This window comes from Martes martes (assembly GCF_963455335.1).
Source record: "Martes martes genome assembly, chromosome: 4".
Taxonomy (NCBI): Eukaryota; Metazoa; Chordata; class Mammalia; order Carnivora; family Mustelidae; genus Martes; species Martes martes.
The window spans coordinates 149,302,468-149,320,013 of record NC_137891.1 but is presented as its reverse complement, the minus strand read 5'-3'; the positions used below and the strand labels follow the sequence as shown (position 1 = coordinate 149,320,013).

The window sequence follows — 17,546 nt, the reverse complement described above, 5'->3', positions numbered from 1 at the left end:
GAACGTATTAATGAATAAAGAAGGAAGTTCTCTAACACAGTCGGGTAAAAATGGGGCCAGTGGCTTCATGAGATAGTAGGCAGTCACTGTGAGCTTTCAAGTGAAGGCTAATGACAGCTATCCAGGCTGCTTGAGAGGGAGTGTTTTACTTCGGTAAGACTGTGATCATCAATACTCTTTAAAAATGGGGACAAGGCCAGGACACCTGTCACCACCATTTATGGTTCCAGAGACCTAGCTCTGCTGTGAGACCAGATCAGGAATGGAAGAAAACACACAGGGGAGTGGGAGAAACCAAAGTGCTAGTATCATCAGTTCTGTATGTTCAGAAAAATCTGAAAAAAGCAAACAAAAAACTATTCGAAATAACTTCAGTTCATCAAGAATTAACGTAAAAAAATCAACAGCTTTCTCATCAATGAGCAATAACCAATTAGAAAATGGAACATTCATAGCAACCCAATGGAAAACTACAAAATACCTCGAATAACCTAACAAGAAATGCTCAAGTCCTATTTGATCTATACAATTTTACAGAAGGATATAAAAGGAGACTCAAAAAAAAACTGGGAGATGTGTCATGTTCCTGGATGGGAAGCTTCAGTATTGTAAAAATGTGACTTCTCCCCACATCAACTTACGTATCCAAACCATAAGATTCCATCATGATTTTTAAAGAATTAAGATGATTTTAAAGTTTATCTAGAAGAGAAGTTGAAAAAAAAATCTAAGAAAATATTGCAAGAACAATAATGCCCTATTAGGTATTAAAATCTAGTGTGAAGTTGTTCTTGCTGTACAAAGGAACGGACAGGTAACCAGTGAAGGACAATGAACAGCCCAGAAGAAGATCAAAGTATGGATAGGCATGTAGTTTGTAATAAAGATGACAATTCAGGTTAGAGGGGTGGATTATTCAGTAATGGTCTTGGGAAAATGAAAGAGGCCTGTAGAAAAAAAAAATTAAATCTCTGCCTCACAGCATACTCTAAATAAATTCCAAATGGATTTCTGTCTAAATATAAAATAATGTTTAGTAGAAAAATATATGTGAAGATATTTTAACAATTTACATTGAGACAGACTTTCCTAAGGAAAACACGAAACCCAGAAATCGTAACACGAAAGAGGAAAAGATCGGATACTTAAAATTTTTAAATTTGTGTGTAGCAAAAAGTACCACAAACATATTTAAAAATCAAGTGGGAGCATGGAAGAGAATATCTGTAATGTATATTACAAAGGTTTAATATTCCTTATGTATAAATATTTCTACAAATAAGAATAAGATCAAGAACCAAGAGAAAATCAAGACAAGACTGGGAGTGAGCAATGCATTAAGGAGGAAATGTAATTGGCCATTAAGCTTATGAAATGATACTCCACATCATGGGGAAATGCCAGGGAAAGAATATTCATCTTTCACCCCTCAGAAGAGCAGAAATTTAAAAAATATTAATTACATTGGAGTGGGTTCTATCAGGGATACAGACTACACACGCCCTTCCTTCTATCGAGTAGAGGATGGCAGGAAAGGGCTTGGTTTCGCTTTCACAAAACAATGTTGAGAGTATTCTCCATTCACTCTACTCAAACTCAGCCCACCATAGTCTCCCCATCATCTTTATGGTTAATGCCTTACAAGGCCAATTCAGACGGCCCCTTCTCCGGAAGGACCATTCTCTCTCCTCTGCAGCGCCCCATGTAGCTGTATGTATGCAGTATGTGGTAACAACCTCTCTTTCATCACTTTTTAGGACCAAATCTGAGTAAAGACTGAAAGCTCTTAAAAAGTCTTTTATCTTTCTCTTCTCCAGACCCTTGGCACCCAGCACAGTCCCTTGCACGGTGTAGGAGTTTTGAAAACATTCACTCATTAGCTCACCACCACACTGGGGATTTCCAGGATAAATGGGCAAAGTCCTGGTCCCTGAGGTGCCCGTGAGCAAGCAAGGGGGATCAGCCTATGAATGGGCAGTCACAGTTCAAAGACCCCACCAAGAGATGAGACTAGAACAAGACAGTATATTCAGGGTACCGTGCGAACCGTGGGGTGGGAGAGACTAAATCAGCCTCCGTGGTTCTCCGCGAGGTTGAACTCAGTGTTACATTTTGGCCATACTGGACTTCTGGTTCCAAGCCCAAGCCCACCCCCACCTTGCCTTCTCATGCTTATTCCCCTTCCTGGCTTTGCTTCATGCTGTTTCCACTGCTTGGACTGCTCTGGATTCTTCTTCATTGGGCTGACTCAGCGTGAGTCATTTCCTATCATTTCCACTTGGAAACCTTCCCTGCTCACTTCCCTTCTCTTCCGATTCCAAGTTAAGTACTTCCTTGGCACTTCCACCGACTGCCTGTGGCTTAGACTTCCATGTCGTGGTCAAATTATCTGCTATGAGGGTCTCTCCAACAAGACTAAACTTTCTGAGGACAGGAACCATGTCTTCTTCATTTTTAATCACCTTCTCTCTGCTTATCACAGAGTCTGGTACATCACAGCTGCTTGATAAATGTTTGTTGAAAACCAAACCAAAAGGAAGCAAGATAGCATGATTTCCTAAGGGAACGGCAAGCAGCGCTCCTCATTAATTCAACAAATATTTTATATCCTACCATGTGGCAGCCACTGCTAGGAGCTGGGGAGAGTGGCGAGCAAGAGAGGCCCCAGCCCTGTGCCCATGGAGCCAAAAGTTTGCCTTCAGGCAGGGGAAGGGTGAACGCTGGGGTACAGTGAGGCATTAGGATAGCTGCTGGGGGCCAGGTCCTGAAGGGTCTTACGTGCCAAGCTAAGACACCAAATGACCACACTTCCCAAGTGGGCTGGAAATCTCCTGGGGCAGAAAAGGTCTCTGAGCCACAGTCTCCTCAATGGGACAGGTTAGTGTGCTCAGGGCTAAGGCTAGTGCTTTTCCCCAGAGCCTGAGCGTGGCTGCTCTCATCTCCCTGGAGACTTGGGGGTCACACTCACCCATGGGCACGAGGATCCCAATGACCGCAGCAGTGACGGTTGAGTCCATCTTGCCGCCTTCATTCCCATCTGCAAAACACAAACGTGCCTAACGATGCTCCACCGCCGTGAGCCCAAGTCCTTGCTTGCCTCAAGCTGTAAGAACTACCCAGCTGCTTCTTGCTCTCATTCCATAGTGAGGCTCCTGGCTAATGCCTAACAATTCAGTCTTTCCAGATCCTATCAAAACTCCCCCGACGTGAGCACAACTGAGGTTATATTCACTTCACACGTGGGGAAACATAGTCTTCTGGGGTTCTGGGAGCTCACAGAGAAGCTGCAGAGCTGGGACCCAAACCCAGGACATGTGCCCCACGTCCCTTACCCGTTCCACAGGACCACAGTGGTAGGAAGCTGGGTGGTGGTGGTGGGGTGCTTGGCGGAGTGAACACTTAGGTCTCTACGTTGCTGACTGAGGCAACTGCCTTTTCCAGCCCATACCTATTGCTTTGTCTCTGTTGCTTGGACGGTCTCTCTGTCCGTCTGCATTATCAGCTTATTTTCAATAAGTAATTAAAATGGGAGGCACTATAAGTAGTGGAACCAACAGCACAGGCTCCTGGGGTCAGACATCCTGGGTTCAAATCCCAGCTCTCCTACTCACTACCTGTGTGGGTGAGTTACCTACCTCCTAGGGGCGCTATGAAGGTTAAGTGAGGTAATTCAGGCGGAGCGCTCACTACGCCCTTGCGGGCTTCAGAGCGGGGGGACTGCTGGGGAAGTCTGCGGCCGCAGGGCTGCGCCCTCACTGCGCATGAGCACACCCTGAGCAGCAGGAGGCAGGTGAGGAGACCTGGATCAGACGCTCTGCCCCGCTGGAGAGGGCCTGGAACTCACCGAGTTAACCCTCCAAAAGTCGGGGTGAGCGCTCAGCTCTGTGAAGCCAGCTTCTGCCGGCAAGGTGGGCCCGATGAGAAAGGTGCTACCGGGCTGTTTGGTTTCTGGGCCACATATGGGAAAACGTTTTAAAGATGGTTTATCTTCTTAAGTGAACTCGCCCTGGCAGGTGACTTAATTAAAAAGGTATTTGCTGGCTAATGAGACAGAACATTTCTAGCCATGACAAGTATTGCTTCCGATGATTTCTTAAGTGCTGAACTTAATTATTTTCATGCCAGGCTTTGGAAAGAGGCACAAGCAGACCACAGTGATGGATGTTACTAGCTGGGGAACCGGCTAAGGGGGCTAAGAAGAAAGACCAGAGCTTCCGAGGTTTCCAGATCAGAGGGACACTCCCTCATTCCTGCGTCAGTAGTGAACCCAGGCACATGCCCAGCAGCAGCAGAGGCTGTGCACGCGAGCCCTACTGTTTACACCACCTCCTTTGTCTCTCTAGGCAAGCTGGTGAAGCAGGTGGGGGAAGGGCAGTTATCAGTCCCACTTTGTAGGTGAAGAAACTGAGCCTCAGAGATAGGAAGTGGCTTCCCACAAGACCCTCTACAAGTCAGGGGCACCTCAGACTCCTGAAATCATAGGTGGGCACTTCTACCGGCTGCCTCAGAGAGGTCCAAGATTCCGCTCCGGTGTAATCTCTTCTTCCACATATCTACCCCCCAAACCCCCTCAGCCCTTCCCAGCCCCTCCCCACCCACCCAGGCTTCCCGAAGGCCCCTCCCATGTCACCAAAGAATGCAGAACTCATTTCCTTACAGTGCTGGGAGTGGTTGCTGGTTGCAGGGCTTGGGGCAGATGGCTTGATGCTGGGAGCCCTGGGGACGCCAACTGAGCTTGGGACCACAGCTGCCAGGCTTGGTGTCTCTGTGCTGTGGTTCTGGTACATGAGGCTGTGGACAGTGGTCCCAGGGGCTCTCGTGTTTTCCGCTGGTGTCCTTGCTGTGGTAGGAGCTAACGTCGTAGTTGAGGTAGATTGAGGTGCTGGAGGGGAAATGCCAAGGAGGTCACTTGCACAGAGAATTCTCTTGCTTTAGTCCTAACTCACTGCCTCTACAAATTATACTTACGAAGTCATCCTCAAGGCTCAGCTCAAATGCCACTTCCAGGAAGCCTTCCCTAAACCTCCTGAATGGGCTCTGACCTTTTCTTTAGCTGAATCCCAAGTACTTGGTGTTTAAACCGCACATTGATTTGATTAAGACAAGTCATTAAAACAAGGCTATAGAATTAGGTGTGGGCAAGACCACTGTAAAAGACTGGGGGGGGGATACATAAATCTAGAAGGATTTTGCATGCATATTGTTACACTACTAAATTTAAATTCTCACTCCACTTTAAAGAACTGGACCTGGAAATCATAATTCATAAATCTGATGTAGCAGATCTGTGCTTACACCAAAGGCCTTGGCCCTGTATCAACACTGGACAATGAATAGAGGCTTACACGGCCTAAGTATTAACTATTAGTCCTAATCATATCACAGAAGGGGTTCTGTGTCATGTGTCCAGTTCTAGGTAAGGAATGGGCAAGCTCACAGTCACCTGCATAGAAAAAGGAACCGAAGCCATAGGGAAAAGGCTTCTTAATTTCAGGTCTTCAAGGGCCTCCAGAAAGCCCCTGAAACTGAGTTTAAAATGTTGTCTGTAAATGTGCATTTTTTCTTGGAAGTGAGAAGAGAAATCCTTGGAAGGACCCTGTGGGACACCAGCATTCAAGGACGGTAAAGAAGGAAACATGCAGCCAGAAAAGACAGACAAAAACCGGAAGCATATGGTGTCCCAGAAGCCAAGGGAGGAGTTTAGCAGGAGGGGATCTCGCATTGCTGGGGGCCTGCCCCCCCGGTAGGTCTGCTTACCTCGGTAGCACCTCTTCATGTCTGGGCCCAGCCACATTGTGTCAGGACAGGCACACGTGTACTTGGGAGAGGGGCTGGAGATCTGAGGAGCGGGAAGGCACAGGTACTCACAGCCGCCATTGGGCTGGGCACTCAGCTCGCAGGCATCTGCAGCTAATGGCAGAGAGACAGAGAGGGAGAGAGACAGAGTTGGAGCAAAGACAAGACATGCCAAGTCCTCCCTTCTCCCAAGGATGAGGCCCTTCCCAGTCGGCATGCTCCAAAAGCTTTCTCTCCTACTCTTTTTGGACACATCCCAGCCTTGGACCTGGTGTTCTTCCCCTCACCCCCCACTTCCCTTCAACCCTGATGACAATGCTGAGAGGTGGGTGCATGGCCCGGAATGACAGCTACCAGATGTCTGGGCTCAAAGAGCACAAACTGGTCCAAGTTACAGTTCTAGTAATTTTACAGTTGGAATTTAAACTGAGGTCTGTTGGATTCCAAAGTCCATGTTTCTACCTCTATGCCAAGCGCCATGTCTCTTTCTTATTTAAACTTTCAGGTCTAGAATCAGGCACCATGCTCATCCCCTCTCTCCCCTGTACCTTCCCACTGTCACCCTGGTGGCCACAGCTGAGTTACAGGTAGCCTGAGCACTATATCCTAGCACGAGAGCCCGGGGAGCCCGACGAGCAGGATTCCTGGCTTCTGGTCCCAATGAGCTGGATTGCTCCATGGCCCGGGGATATATTAGCTTATACAGCTGCAAAATGGGTACACATCATAAATGAGAGGCAACGTGCTCCCTCCTAGCAGAAGCAGCTCTTGGAATTAGACAGACCTGAGTTTGGGTTTTAGTTCTGTCATTTTAGCTTTCTGAGGCCCAGCTTCCTAAATGAGAAAAGTAATACCCACTCCTTGTAGGCACAAATGGAACTTTATATTATATAGTTTTTACACCCAGCCTTATTTCTCCAAGAGCTGAAGGAAATGAGATAAAATGTGTGACAGCAAAGCGCTCTCCCAACGAGAGTGGCTACCGCCACGTGTCCTGGGAACGCTGGCACATGGCGTTACGGGAACATCACGCAGCCCGACTAGCACAGGGAGAGGGCACAGGCAGGGGCCGCGGGGCCAGGCAAGGCTCACCTCTTGGCTGCTTCAGCTCATGGAAGATGACAATGTCATGTGGGTTATTGAGGTTCTCAGCAAGGACAGAGATTTCCAGGCCATTGAGCCGATTTGCACTGAAAATGGCCTCATTCTCCAGGTCTGTCCAGAACACCTTGTCCTGTGAGGGTACAGATACACAGGATGGGAGGCCTAGAGCCTAAACCTGTGACCTTAGTCTCAGGGCTTGGCCCAAACCATCATCACAAAAACTGCCCTGACCTCTCCCCTGAGCTCTCCTACCCACAGATTCACAGGGGGCCCAGGGGATGGGCTCTCAGTCACTAATCTGTGGCACATACTCTGGTTCCCTTCTGTCACGGAGGATTATTTGTTGATTCTGTGCTTTGGCCCGAAGACTGTTCATTAATGCTGAGCTAGGCCTGCTTCCTGGGGCCCAGGAGAAACCCAAGGTCCGGTCTCGATGGCTGTTACCCCTGCCAGAGCCTGGGACCAAGACTGGAGGGAACATATGAGCTACTGAGGACTATTCCATGGTAGGTCCTCCTACAGCTTCCAGGTACACATGGACCTGTATGCATCCAACATTCTGTCCACATAAGCCTACAGGTTCACCTACGGGCAAGTCTACAATGACAGGTGCAACCACGCAGCTCCACGCACAGATCTGGACACATACCCACAAAAACACACTCGGACCAGAACAGACACTTGGCCAAGTCTTGGTATAAGTACTCACATATTCACAAGCACCAGCACATACAGAAATGCATGCTTGTAAATGGCTGGATTTCTGGAGACACATGCATACACTTTACATGTGCATGCCACACACATGCACAAGCACCTACATGTGTCTGCACACACTTGTCTTTCCAAGCTGGGGCTGGACTTAGAGCTGGGGCTCTGCCCAGAATTTCAGAGCAGTGCTGAGTGATGTCACTCCAAGCAAATATGGCCCAATAGCCACCATAGACCGCGGTCCCCTTGCTTTTCCTCCCCTTAGGGGCAAAGTTAATTTAGGGGAAAAGATCGCTGTGGTGAGACCTGGGTTGGTTCTGGGTTACTCGTTCCCCAAGAAGAAAGGTTGTTAGGGATGAACAGAGGCACAGGAAGGGTGGGACGCTCCACCTTCTGGGGAGCTTCGTGAGGACTGAGATAACGTCTGATTCACTTCAATGACCCCAGGGTCCAGCAAAGGTCAGCCAAAGTGTGCTGAGCCGAATAGCATCTCTCAAGCTACTTCTAACAGTAGAGTCTAAGGAAATGTATATTCCTCCTTCCCTCCCTCCCTTTATTGTGTACCTTCTGTATAGGGGTACAGTGCCAGGCGCTGAGGGCACAGAGAGGGAACACACGTGGTCTAGCAACTTCCCTGTGACAAGTGCTCTGAGAGGGGTCTTGGGAAGGAAGCACAGGACAGTAGGCTGCGAGGCCTCTGTGTGCGGGCAGCTCACACACTGTGTATGCACAAGTTAACTGGCTTCCCTCTTCCTTTGTTTCCGTCTGGACAAGTCTCAGAGAGCCATCCTATTTGAAAAGCTTTTTCTAGGCTTTAGCATCCTGCTAGGGACATGTCCCCCCTTCCTGGGGCTCACCTCAAACACAGCTATCCCAAAAGGGTGGCTGAGGAAGTCGGGGGAGGAAATCAGCATCTTCCTGTTGCCTCCATTGAGGTCAATGCTGGAGAGCTGGTGAAGCTTGGAGTCTACCCAGTACAAGCGCTGGTTCAGCAAATCTGGGGACAGGGGATCAGGTCTTGAGTTTGGGATCCCAACCAGGATCTCTGCTCCTCTGTGCCCACTTCCCCTACCCACATTTCCAGGCCAGGCTTCCCACAGAGGCCCGCCTGGGGCAACCATCCAGAAATACAGGCACGGGTACTCTACGGGGGACATAAACACAAGACCCGTGGGGCTCCAGATGGCAGTCAGCACTGGGTAGCGGGACAGGGCCCCAATCCAGGGAAGGCAGGCCTCACCCAGGGTGATTCCATTGGGCCATTCAATGTTGTCTGATACCAGTGTTTGCCGGTCCACACCGTTGAGCCCAGACTTCTCGATCTTGGCCTGGTACCCCCAGTCAGACCAATACATGAACCTAAAAGAGAGAAGAACTCAATTGGAATTTTAGTCAGGGGATGGGGTTGGGGTGGTGTGGGTCAGAGGGCTCAATGAGCCACTGAATATTGAAGATTATGTTCAGTGGGGGCTGGGAAGGCCTCTGAAGTCCATTGGAACCATCAAATCTTAAGAGTTAGCACTTGCATTAGTTTCCCCTCATCTGAGAGCCCTGGGAAAGCTGCACTCCCCGAGAGTCCACCCAGCTTCAGCCGACCAGCCTCTGAGCCCCTCTCTGCCACTCTGGCAGCTCTAACCGGAGCCCCGGAGGCCAGAGCAGGAAAGGCCCTCATCAACCCTCTCTTACTTTCCTGGTCTGCAGAGGGGAAAGTGGACGGCCTCCCCAGGGTCACACAGCTAGAACTCAGCCCGGGGTTTCTCTCTCTTCTTTCTTGAACATTAATGAGTACCTATTGTGTGCCGGGCAAGAAACTGAGAGGTTTCGCCTCACGTACTTATAAACGCAGCCATCACTGCCCCCCTAACGCCATCCCTCTAGAGCAGGCAAAGGATCTCTCAAAAGCAGAAATAAATCGTCACTCCTTGGTTTTTAAATTTTATGGTGGCTTCGCCTATTGCCCTTAAAACAAAATCCCAAATCCTTCCCACGGCCGACAGAGCTCTGCCTGCTCAGGCCTCTCTCCCGCCACCAACTCACCCTTCCCACCCCCACACGTGCCCCACGGGGCTCCGGGCACCAAGCTTTGTTAGTTCAGAGCCTCAGGCCTCTATCCGTCCCCCAGCTCCTTCTCAGCGTGGATGTCTTTGCTGTACAGAATCACTCTCTGTAATAGGTCCACCCTGTTATTACCTCGGAAAGCACTGGTTCTTGCCTTCCTGGCACTTAAAAATCAATTATTTCTGTGGGCATTTGGGTGGTGAGGTGTATTTTCCTATCTACTTCTCCCACTAGTCTGTAAGCTCCCCTGAGGGCAGGCTCGTCTGTCTTGCCCCTCGTTGTGTACCTGCAGGTTGCTCATGTGGGATCCGGAACAGGCTCTTGTTTAATACTTGTTGGACAAAGTAATGTGTCCATCCCAGCCCCACCAGAGCCCCTGGAGAGTATAATTATTAGTCCCGTTTTATAAATGAGTACACTGTGGCTCACAGTGGCTGACTTCCCTCACATCACGCTGTTAATAAGCAGCGGAGCCAGCCTTTCACGTTATAGAAAATGCAAGCCAAACTCTAAAGCCTGGAGGTTTCCTTCTCCCCAAAACCGCCTCTGCTGGAATCTGGTGTCAGGCCAAGGCTGCCTTGGCCTGGGGGCCCCCTTCGGCTGGGGGGCTGAGTGATTCTGTTAGCAGCCTCGGACTCACTCTCCACCCATCCCCATTCTGCTCTGTACACCAAAAAACTGACCCGCATGTGAACCACATCAGTGGGCTTGGCTCTCTAGTCTTCTGGCTTCCTGCTGCATTCAGTGACATGTCTGAGCAGGAGGACGGAGAGACTGAGCTCAGGGTATTTGTTCCAGACTCCTCTCTACAAAGTTGCCCCCAGCTGGCTACTGCTCTGAAGGTGGCCCTCTTTCCTTCCCAACCCTGCTCTTGCCCCTCGGGCCTAGGGCTGCTAAGGGCACAGTGTTAGGAACAGTGCATCAGACCTCACCCACTCCTCTGTAAGGAGACCCCCGTTAAGCCCTCCCCAAGTCATCTGGATTCGGGTGTGCGGCGGGTTTCCTGCTGGGACTCGGACCGATCCACACTGGACAGGAGCTGAGCTGGGTGTCACTACACACAGGAAGCAGGGCTGAAGTGGGGGTTAAGTGAGATGACTCATCGTTGGTCGGGTGCCTGGTTGTTCCTATGTGTGCCCAGTAAAGCGCAGTGGTCAGTCCCTGCCCAAGGCCTCACACGTTTTCTCAGGGGCCACTGTGGCCCACAGCCACCCTCACTGGAAGAAGAGGGTTTTCTTATCCTTGTTTACAATTTAAAAAACAGTAACAGGAAGAAGCTAGTGATCCTGGGAAACTTAATATGCCTACAGCTGCTGAAAAACCATGTCTTCCTGGGACATCCCTACTGGGGAAGGGAGGGAAGAGTCTTGCTCTGTTCAGAATCACTACCCCCCAAATGGAAGTGTGGCCACAGCAGGGCAGCCTGGGTGGTGAGGGGCCCAGAGGCTGTGCACCCAGGGGTGCACCAGACCTAGTCAGTGGTCTTAGTCCTCATTATCTTGCTGGCTGTCCTGTAGGGCAGGGAGTAGATGTGTTTGATGTAACTCCAGAGGCCCATAGAGAAAGTCAAAGTTGGGCAGATTTGGGGATATGAGGAAAAAAAAAAATCCTAAATACTCTCTAATGGGCAGAGCTGCCTTGAAATGAAATGGTCCCCGTGGGAAATAATGAGCTCCCTGTCTCTGGGAGTGTGGGAGCTGCCACCAGCAGCGTGCAGCAGCCTGAGGAAAGACTTCCTGCTCCAGAAGCTTCCACGAGGGCCATCTCGAGAGCCCACCTGGGCTCTGCGATGCACTGATTCTAGGATATGAGTGAGTGGCAGAGTCAGGAGAACCCTGATGACCACTGCCCACAGAACCCTTGGTCAGGGGTTAATAGTCTGAGAGGCCCACACAGACTTTCTTCCCTTGGGCTGTCTGAGTGGCCCACGGCCTTCCAAAGTCCTCAAGATAGCTCTTATGACAGACACAGGAGGACCGAGCGCCTCCTCAGGGAAAATGGGAAGTTTGGGCGGGGATACTCACCCTCTCAGGGGGTCGACCGCGATGGCCCGGGGTTCACTGAGGTCCTGGCTGAAGAGAGTGCAGCGGCGGCCACCATCAATTGTGGCCACGGAGATGGTCTTGTTGCCTGAGTCAGTCCAGTAGATGTGCTTGTGGACCCAGTCCACTGCCAGGCCCTCTGGAGAATGCAGCTGCTCGTCAATGAGGACCTCCTGCTCTGCCGGGTCACTGGCCTTGTCCATGTAGGCACTAGGAGCAACCAGAGCTGGCCATGGGGCAGGGGTTCCACCCAGGGGTCCATCTGGTGCTGCCTGGGCACCCCTCCCCTCTCTCTCTCCCCTCTAGGCCATGACAGTGGATTTTAGAAGAACTTAGCTAGTTTCTATTCTTCCCATTTCCTAGGCCACCAGGGGCAAGCATACGGGCTTGAGTCAGCCATAGCTCCTGGCCTGGAGGAGCTCAGTTTAGTGGGGGACAGGAATTTCTAGCCAGGTAATCAAAGTACAACGTGATTATGGAAAACATCAGGGACTCTAGCAGCCAAGAAACGGAGACTCCATTATCTTGGAGGGCTGGAGAAGGCTCTGTAGTTGAGTCCTGAAAGACTAGCTCACCAGGAGCACAAGGAACAGAAAGCACAAGGAATGGCATATGCGGGCGCCCAGAGGTGTGTGTTCTGGAACAGCGAGGCATTCAATGGGGGTAGAGCTGAGCATGCGGGACACAGACTGGAAGTGAGTGTAGGCAGGGCCCTGCAGGCCAGCCCAGGCAGTCAGGATTTTATTCAGGAGGGAGTAACTGAGCAGGTGAGAGGTCATGGTCAGATAGGCATGTTGGGTCACTGTAGCGCTGATGCATGGAAGGGGAGGGGAGGAAGGCGGGGAGACCAGCTAGGGGGCCATTACCACAGCTGGGTGAGAGGCGAAGAGAATCTGCAGAAAGGCTGTATCAGTGAGAACGCAGAGAAGGGGCTGAGAACACAGCGGACACACAGGAGGCAACGCTACCAGGACTTTTGTCTCCCAAATGCTGTTTTTCCCAAGGCTCTCTCCTCCCCCACGTTCTCCCTCTGGCTGATTAGATCCACAGTGCCCACTGCCACCCATAACTCTGATTCTCCCATCCTGACCACTCTCTGAAGCTCCAGACTGTAAAGCCAACGGGCACCCCTTAGATGTCCCATGGACCTTGAACTCAACATGTCTCAAACTGCCCCCCCATTCCTTTCCCCTCAGCCAGCCCGAATGGCCAACACCCCACCCCACCCACTGCTCCCATATCAGAAAATGGCAGGCTTCTGAGCCAGAAATCTGAACCTCCCAGAATGCACCTCCTTCGGCCCCATACCCAGTCTGTCATCAAATCCTGCCTCTTCCAGGCATACCTGTGGGGCAGACATGGCCCTAGCTGCTTCTGTGTGTGAGTCTAAACTGAGTATGTGTCTGTGCGTTGGGGGTGTGGTACGTATCTAGCTGTCTGTGAACAGCACTTGGTGTATCTTCATCCATCCATCCATCCATCCATCCATCCATCCATCCATCCATCCCATTGTTCTTTTAACAGTCTACCCTGGGCCTGGTCATTGGCAGTCCTGCCACAGATCTCAGGACAAAGAAAGGATATGACATCCAAAAAGGGGCCCGGACATGCAGGGAGGCAGGCTTGTGGGATTTGAGAAAGACCTACCAGAGGACCTCCTGGTGTGTGTGAGGGGCCTTCTGGAGAGTGGAAGTCCACTGACTATGGTGTCAGACAAAGGAAAGGGCTGGGCTGGGGGTAGTGCCATCCAGGAAGAGTTCCCTGACACCCCAGATTGGGTAAGGGGCCCCCTTTGTAGTTTCCCCTTGGGAGCAGCATAACAGACATCACCGAGTTATAAGTGCTGTCCTCCAGGCAGGACCAGGTCTCAGTCATGTTGGACTGAGTTATCCGCAAGATCTGACCCACAGACATGTAAGCTGCCTTACAGCCCTCACCGAGGCGGGAGCATCATCCCTCCTGGCCTGGTGGTCTGGTTCTCAGGTCTGGCGCTGCCCCCCAGGCCACCAGAGGTCAGTCAAAGCCCAGGGGCATGGGCTCAGAGGGACTCTCCCCACAGAGCTCTCCGCCTGGCCAGCCCCAGGGAAGGAGACGGTCTGGGAGTTCTGTATCTGCTGTGACCCTGCGTTTCTGCCCAAGTCCCTGTCTGTCCCCAGGGGATTCTGGAGGCGGAGGGGGTACAGAGGTCCCCCTTCCTCTCCGCCTGTCAGGTCCCCCGCCCCTGCCCCGGCCTGGCTGTGGAACACCTGCCTCCACTCACCTGTAGATCTTGCGGTAGGAGAGGTCACACCAGAAGATACGATTGGTGGCCACTTCGACATCCAGCGCCACGACATTCTTGAGCATGGGGATGAGGCGGGAGTAGTCCCGCTTCACCAGGTCTATCCTCCGCACTTCATGCCGGTTCGTGAAGATCAGTGATGGGCTTCTGCCGGCTGCGGTGCAGGAAGGGTGAGAGAAACGGTCAGTGCAAGAGGCGGGGCGGGGGGGGCGTGTACGGGGAGGCTTAAGGTGCAAAGTGCCCTGTGTAATGGAAAATCTGTATTCTTTGTATTAGACACAAACTCACCCCAAATCTTTTATGGCTCCCCATTTCCTCCTTAGGCTTACACCATAGGCCTTCTGGGATGTGACCCTAAGCCCCATCTAGCCTCATCACTCATCGCCAACACACCTTGACTCCAGCCACCAGACCACCTATGATGACCAGGCAGAGCCTGGCTGCCTCAGGCCTTTGCTCAAGTGGTCCCCTCAGCCTAGAATGCATGGCTCCCCAGCAACCCTGCTTAGGGCCCCACTGCAATAGCTCATGACAGGGCAACGTGAGCATTAACTGTTTTAGGAAGGGGACCGAGGCTAGAGTGTGAGGATGAACATCAGAACGAGGGTGAGGTTTAAAAGAGGAGACGCAGTGTCAGACTCCTCTCCCTGAAGACTCAGTCTTTAGTTTACACAGAAGGTGTTTGGGGACACGACCAGAGATGACGTTTCAGGGGCTGGGAAGGATCGGGAGGGGTCCTGTGAGCTGGGTGTAGTTTGCACTTGACTCTGAAACAGTAGCAGGGGTGGAGTCATATATGTGCAATGGGGACAACACACGGCAACCCATGCACACAAAAAACCATTTTTAAACTTAGGAGGCTATTTTAGGAAGTTCACTAGTGACCGAGACATTCCTGGCTACTCAGCATGAAGGTCACTACCCCAGAGGCCTGTGAGGGGCCAGCACTGAATTCCGGTTTCCGTCCTGCGGCCTGGTTCTAGATGCAGGGGCCTACTCTCATGTCCCAGCACCTGTACCTGGAGCTACCTGGGCCTTCTCCCCCCATTTTCCAGCGGACACTTCTGCAGGCCACCTGTTCCCTGTCACTGTGCATCAGTGTCAGGCTAATGAGTTCCCTGGGGACCAGGGAGGACCAGCACAGAGCCCTGCAAGGCCTGGGCCTGTGACCTGCGTGTGGTGATGAGTCAGGGGTGGGGGAAGAGAGGACGTGGTACCCAAAGAGGGTCCAGAGAAACAAGAACTCTGGGTGCAGGAAGGAGAAAGAAGAAGAGCCGAGGTCAAAGCCCTTCCCCTGACTGTTCCCTTTTCTTCGTCCCAAAACGAGAGCAGCAACACAATCCTCTGAAGGCAGGAGCTGGGTTACAGGGTATCTTGAGGTGCTAGGAACCCAGTGTACGGGTGGTTGGGATTTGGTGTGACTGTGCTTCAGATGTTCCTCTGCGGGGCCTTGTGATGACACGGCAGTCATGTGTTGTCTCTGCTGCACGTACACAGTGGGTGCGTAGAGGACACGCGTCCCTTGGGGGGTGGGGAGGGGAGCGAGAATGGGGAGCACATGATGCACAACACGCTAACATACGTGTGGCATCAGGCACAGTAGGGGCGGTAGGCTTTGGGTTTGCAGGCTTTGTGTCCCTTACTGTGGCCGCATACCACGCATTGTGTGTGTGCATCTGAGCTCTGTTTGTACGTCCAAGGTCCTCCTCACGACCCCCGCTTGGTTGTCAACACAGCTTTCTTGAAAACTCGACATGCCCAAATCAAGCTACTGTTCCCCCGCCCCTGCTTCTTGCACCATCTTTCCCAGTTCCATAAATAGCAATCCCGTTTTCCCAGTTGTTTGGCCAAAAACCTTGCCGTCATCTTCAACTCTCTTTTTTTAACTCTCACATCCTGCATTCAATGGGTGTATGAATCCTGTTGCTTCAAAATAAGTCTTAACCTGCAAAGTATGTCCAGTCTGCCTGCTACGTATCATTCACACTGCAGCACCCTGGTCCCAGCCACCATCACCTCTTCTGCATGACCCCAAAAACCTCTTAAATGGTTTCCCTGCTTCTTCCCTTGTCCCTTACAGTCTCCTCTCGGCATGGCAGCCAGAGGAAGCCTTTGGAAATGAAAGGCACAGCACATCCCTCCTCTACTCAAAGCCCTCCAAGGCTTACCCCTGACGTGGGGTGACAGCCTTTATGATGGTCTAGAAGACTCTGTGATCAGCCCAGAGTCCCCTCGATGACTTCATCTCCTGTGCTCCTTGCTCCAGCTACGCCGGCTTCCACACTGTCATCGGAACACACCCCGCACGCTCCTGCTTTAGGGCCTTTGCACTTTCTGTTCCTTTGGCCTGAAATGTGGTTCCTGCTGATAGCTGCATGTCTCCTTCCTTCACCACCTCCAGGTCTTGACTCAAATGTTACCTTCTCATGGAGGTCATTACCTGACCACTCTGTCTAAAACTGTACTCCTCTCTGCCCTTCTGGATTTCCCTCTTCCCTTCCCCGGGTTGTATTCCTCCTTAACCATGACCACCATCTGCCATGCTATTTTACTTATTTATCAGATTTCTTTTTTTTTTAAAATCAGATTTCTTGTCTGTCCCACGCACCAGGATGTAAGACCCACAAGAGCACGCAGGGATCTATGTCTGCTTTGCTTACTGCCGAATCCCCAGTGCCTAGAACAATGTGTGGGTCCACAAATGTCATGCCCTCTCCGGGGAATGCCTGTGCTATATGCGTGGTCTGCACGGTCCAGCATGTGTCCATACATGGCGCGACTGTGTGTGCCGTGTCTGTAATGTACTGAGTGGCTCTGGGCAGGGTCTGTGCAGGCGTTCATGTGCAAGGTACACTTATAATCCAAGCAGTGCGTGTGCGCCCGCTCCGTGTGTGTGTGTGTGTGTGCGCGTGTGCGCACGCGCACCTGCGTACCCATCTGCTCCTCACAGAGGTGGCGACAGCGGGCTCTCTGCAACCCCGTGGAGCTGTCCCCGTGCCCCCCACCTTGGGGTGCCCATACCGACAGCCTTGCAGTTCTTGGTTAGCGTGTCCATCTCGTAGCCAGGGTGGCACTCGCACTTGAAGTAGCCCTTATAATTGACACAGATCTGGCTGCAGGCATCAGGGTCCTCACACTCGTCGATGTCTGCCAGGATGAGCACAGGTCAGAACCTGCAGGGTGCTCTGCCTCGGTCTGGGGGCGGGGCAGGTTGGGGAGGGTCTCACCGCCACAGGTCTTCTGGTCCAGGAGTTGGTAGCCTGCTGGGCACGTGCACTCAAAGCCAATCTTGAGGTCTGTGCAGATGTGGGAGCAGCCACCATTGTTGTGCAAACACTCATTCAGCCCTGGGGAGGGACACAGGCTCCTGAGGGTTCAGGAGTCCTGGCTGGGGGGGTGGGGGCAGGACAGGGGTAGGGCCTAGAGCTGAAGCAGAGACTCCGGGCGGCAGGACCCCAATGGGGCCAGGATGCTCTCTAGGTGCACTGAGCTGCAGCCTCGTTAACCAGGTGACTGCGCAGAGGAGGCTCAGAGAGGGACAGGTCCTTTCTCCA

General features: G+C 51.8%; 1 protein-coding gene across 4 annotated transcripts in view; it reads right to left on the bottom strand.

The window, feature by feature from the left end:
- Nucleotides 1-17,546, bottom strand: part of LRP8 (LDL receptor related protein 8) — a gene marked incomplete at its 5' end in the record, with an annotated part of 78,296 nt that overhangs the window by 8,805 nt on the left and 51,945 nt on the right. For all 4 annotated transcript variants that reach the window (XM_080801349.1, XM_080801350.1, XM_080801351.1 and 1 more), the window contains 10 exons: nt 2,969-3,037; nt 4,658-4,882; nt 5,758-5,910; nt 6,889-7,030; nt 8,469-8,608; nt 8,852-8,970; nt 11,694-11,921; nt 13,972-14,146; nt 17,014-17,139; nt 17,220-17,339. In XM_080801349.1, coding sequence (XP_080657475.1) covers nt 2,969-3,037; nt 4,658-4,882; nt 5,758-5,910; nt 6,889-7,030; nt 8,469-8,608; nt 8,852-8,970; nt 11,694-11,921; nt 13,972-14,146; nt 17,014-17,139; nt 17,220-17,339 — 1,497 coding nt within the window. The remainder of the gene's footprint in view (nt 1-2,968; nt 3,038-4,657; nt 4,883-5,757; nt 5,911-6,888; nt 7,031-8,468; nt 8,609-8,851; nt 8,971-11,693; nt 11,922-13,971; nt 14,147-17,013; nt 17,140-17,219; nt 17,340-17,546) is intronic.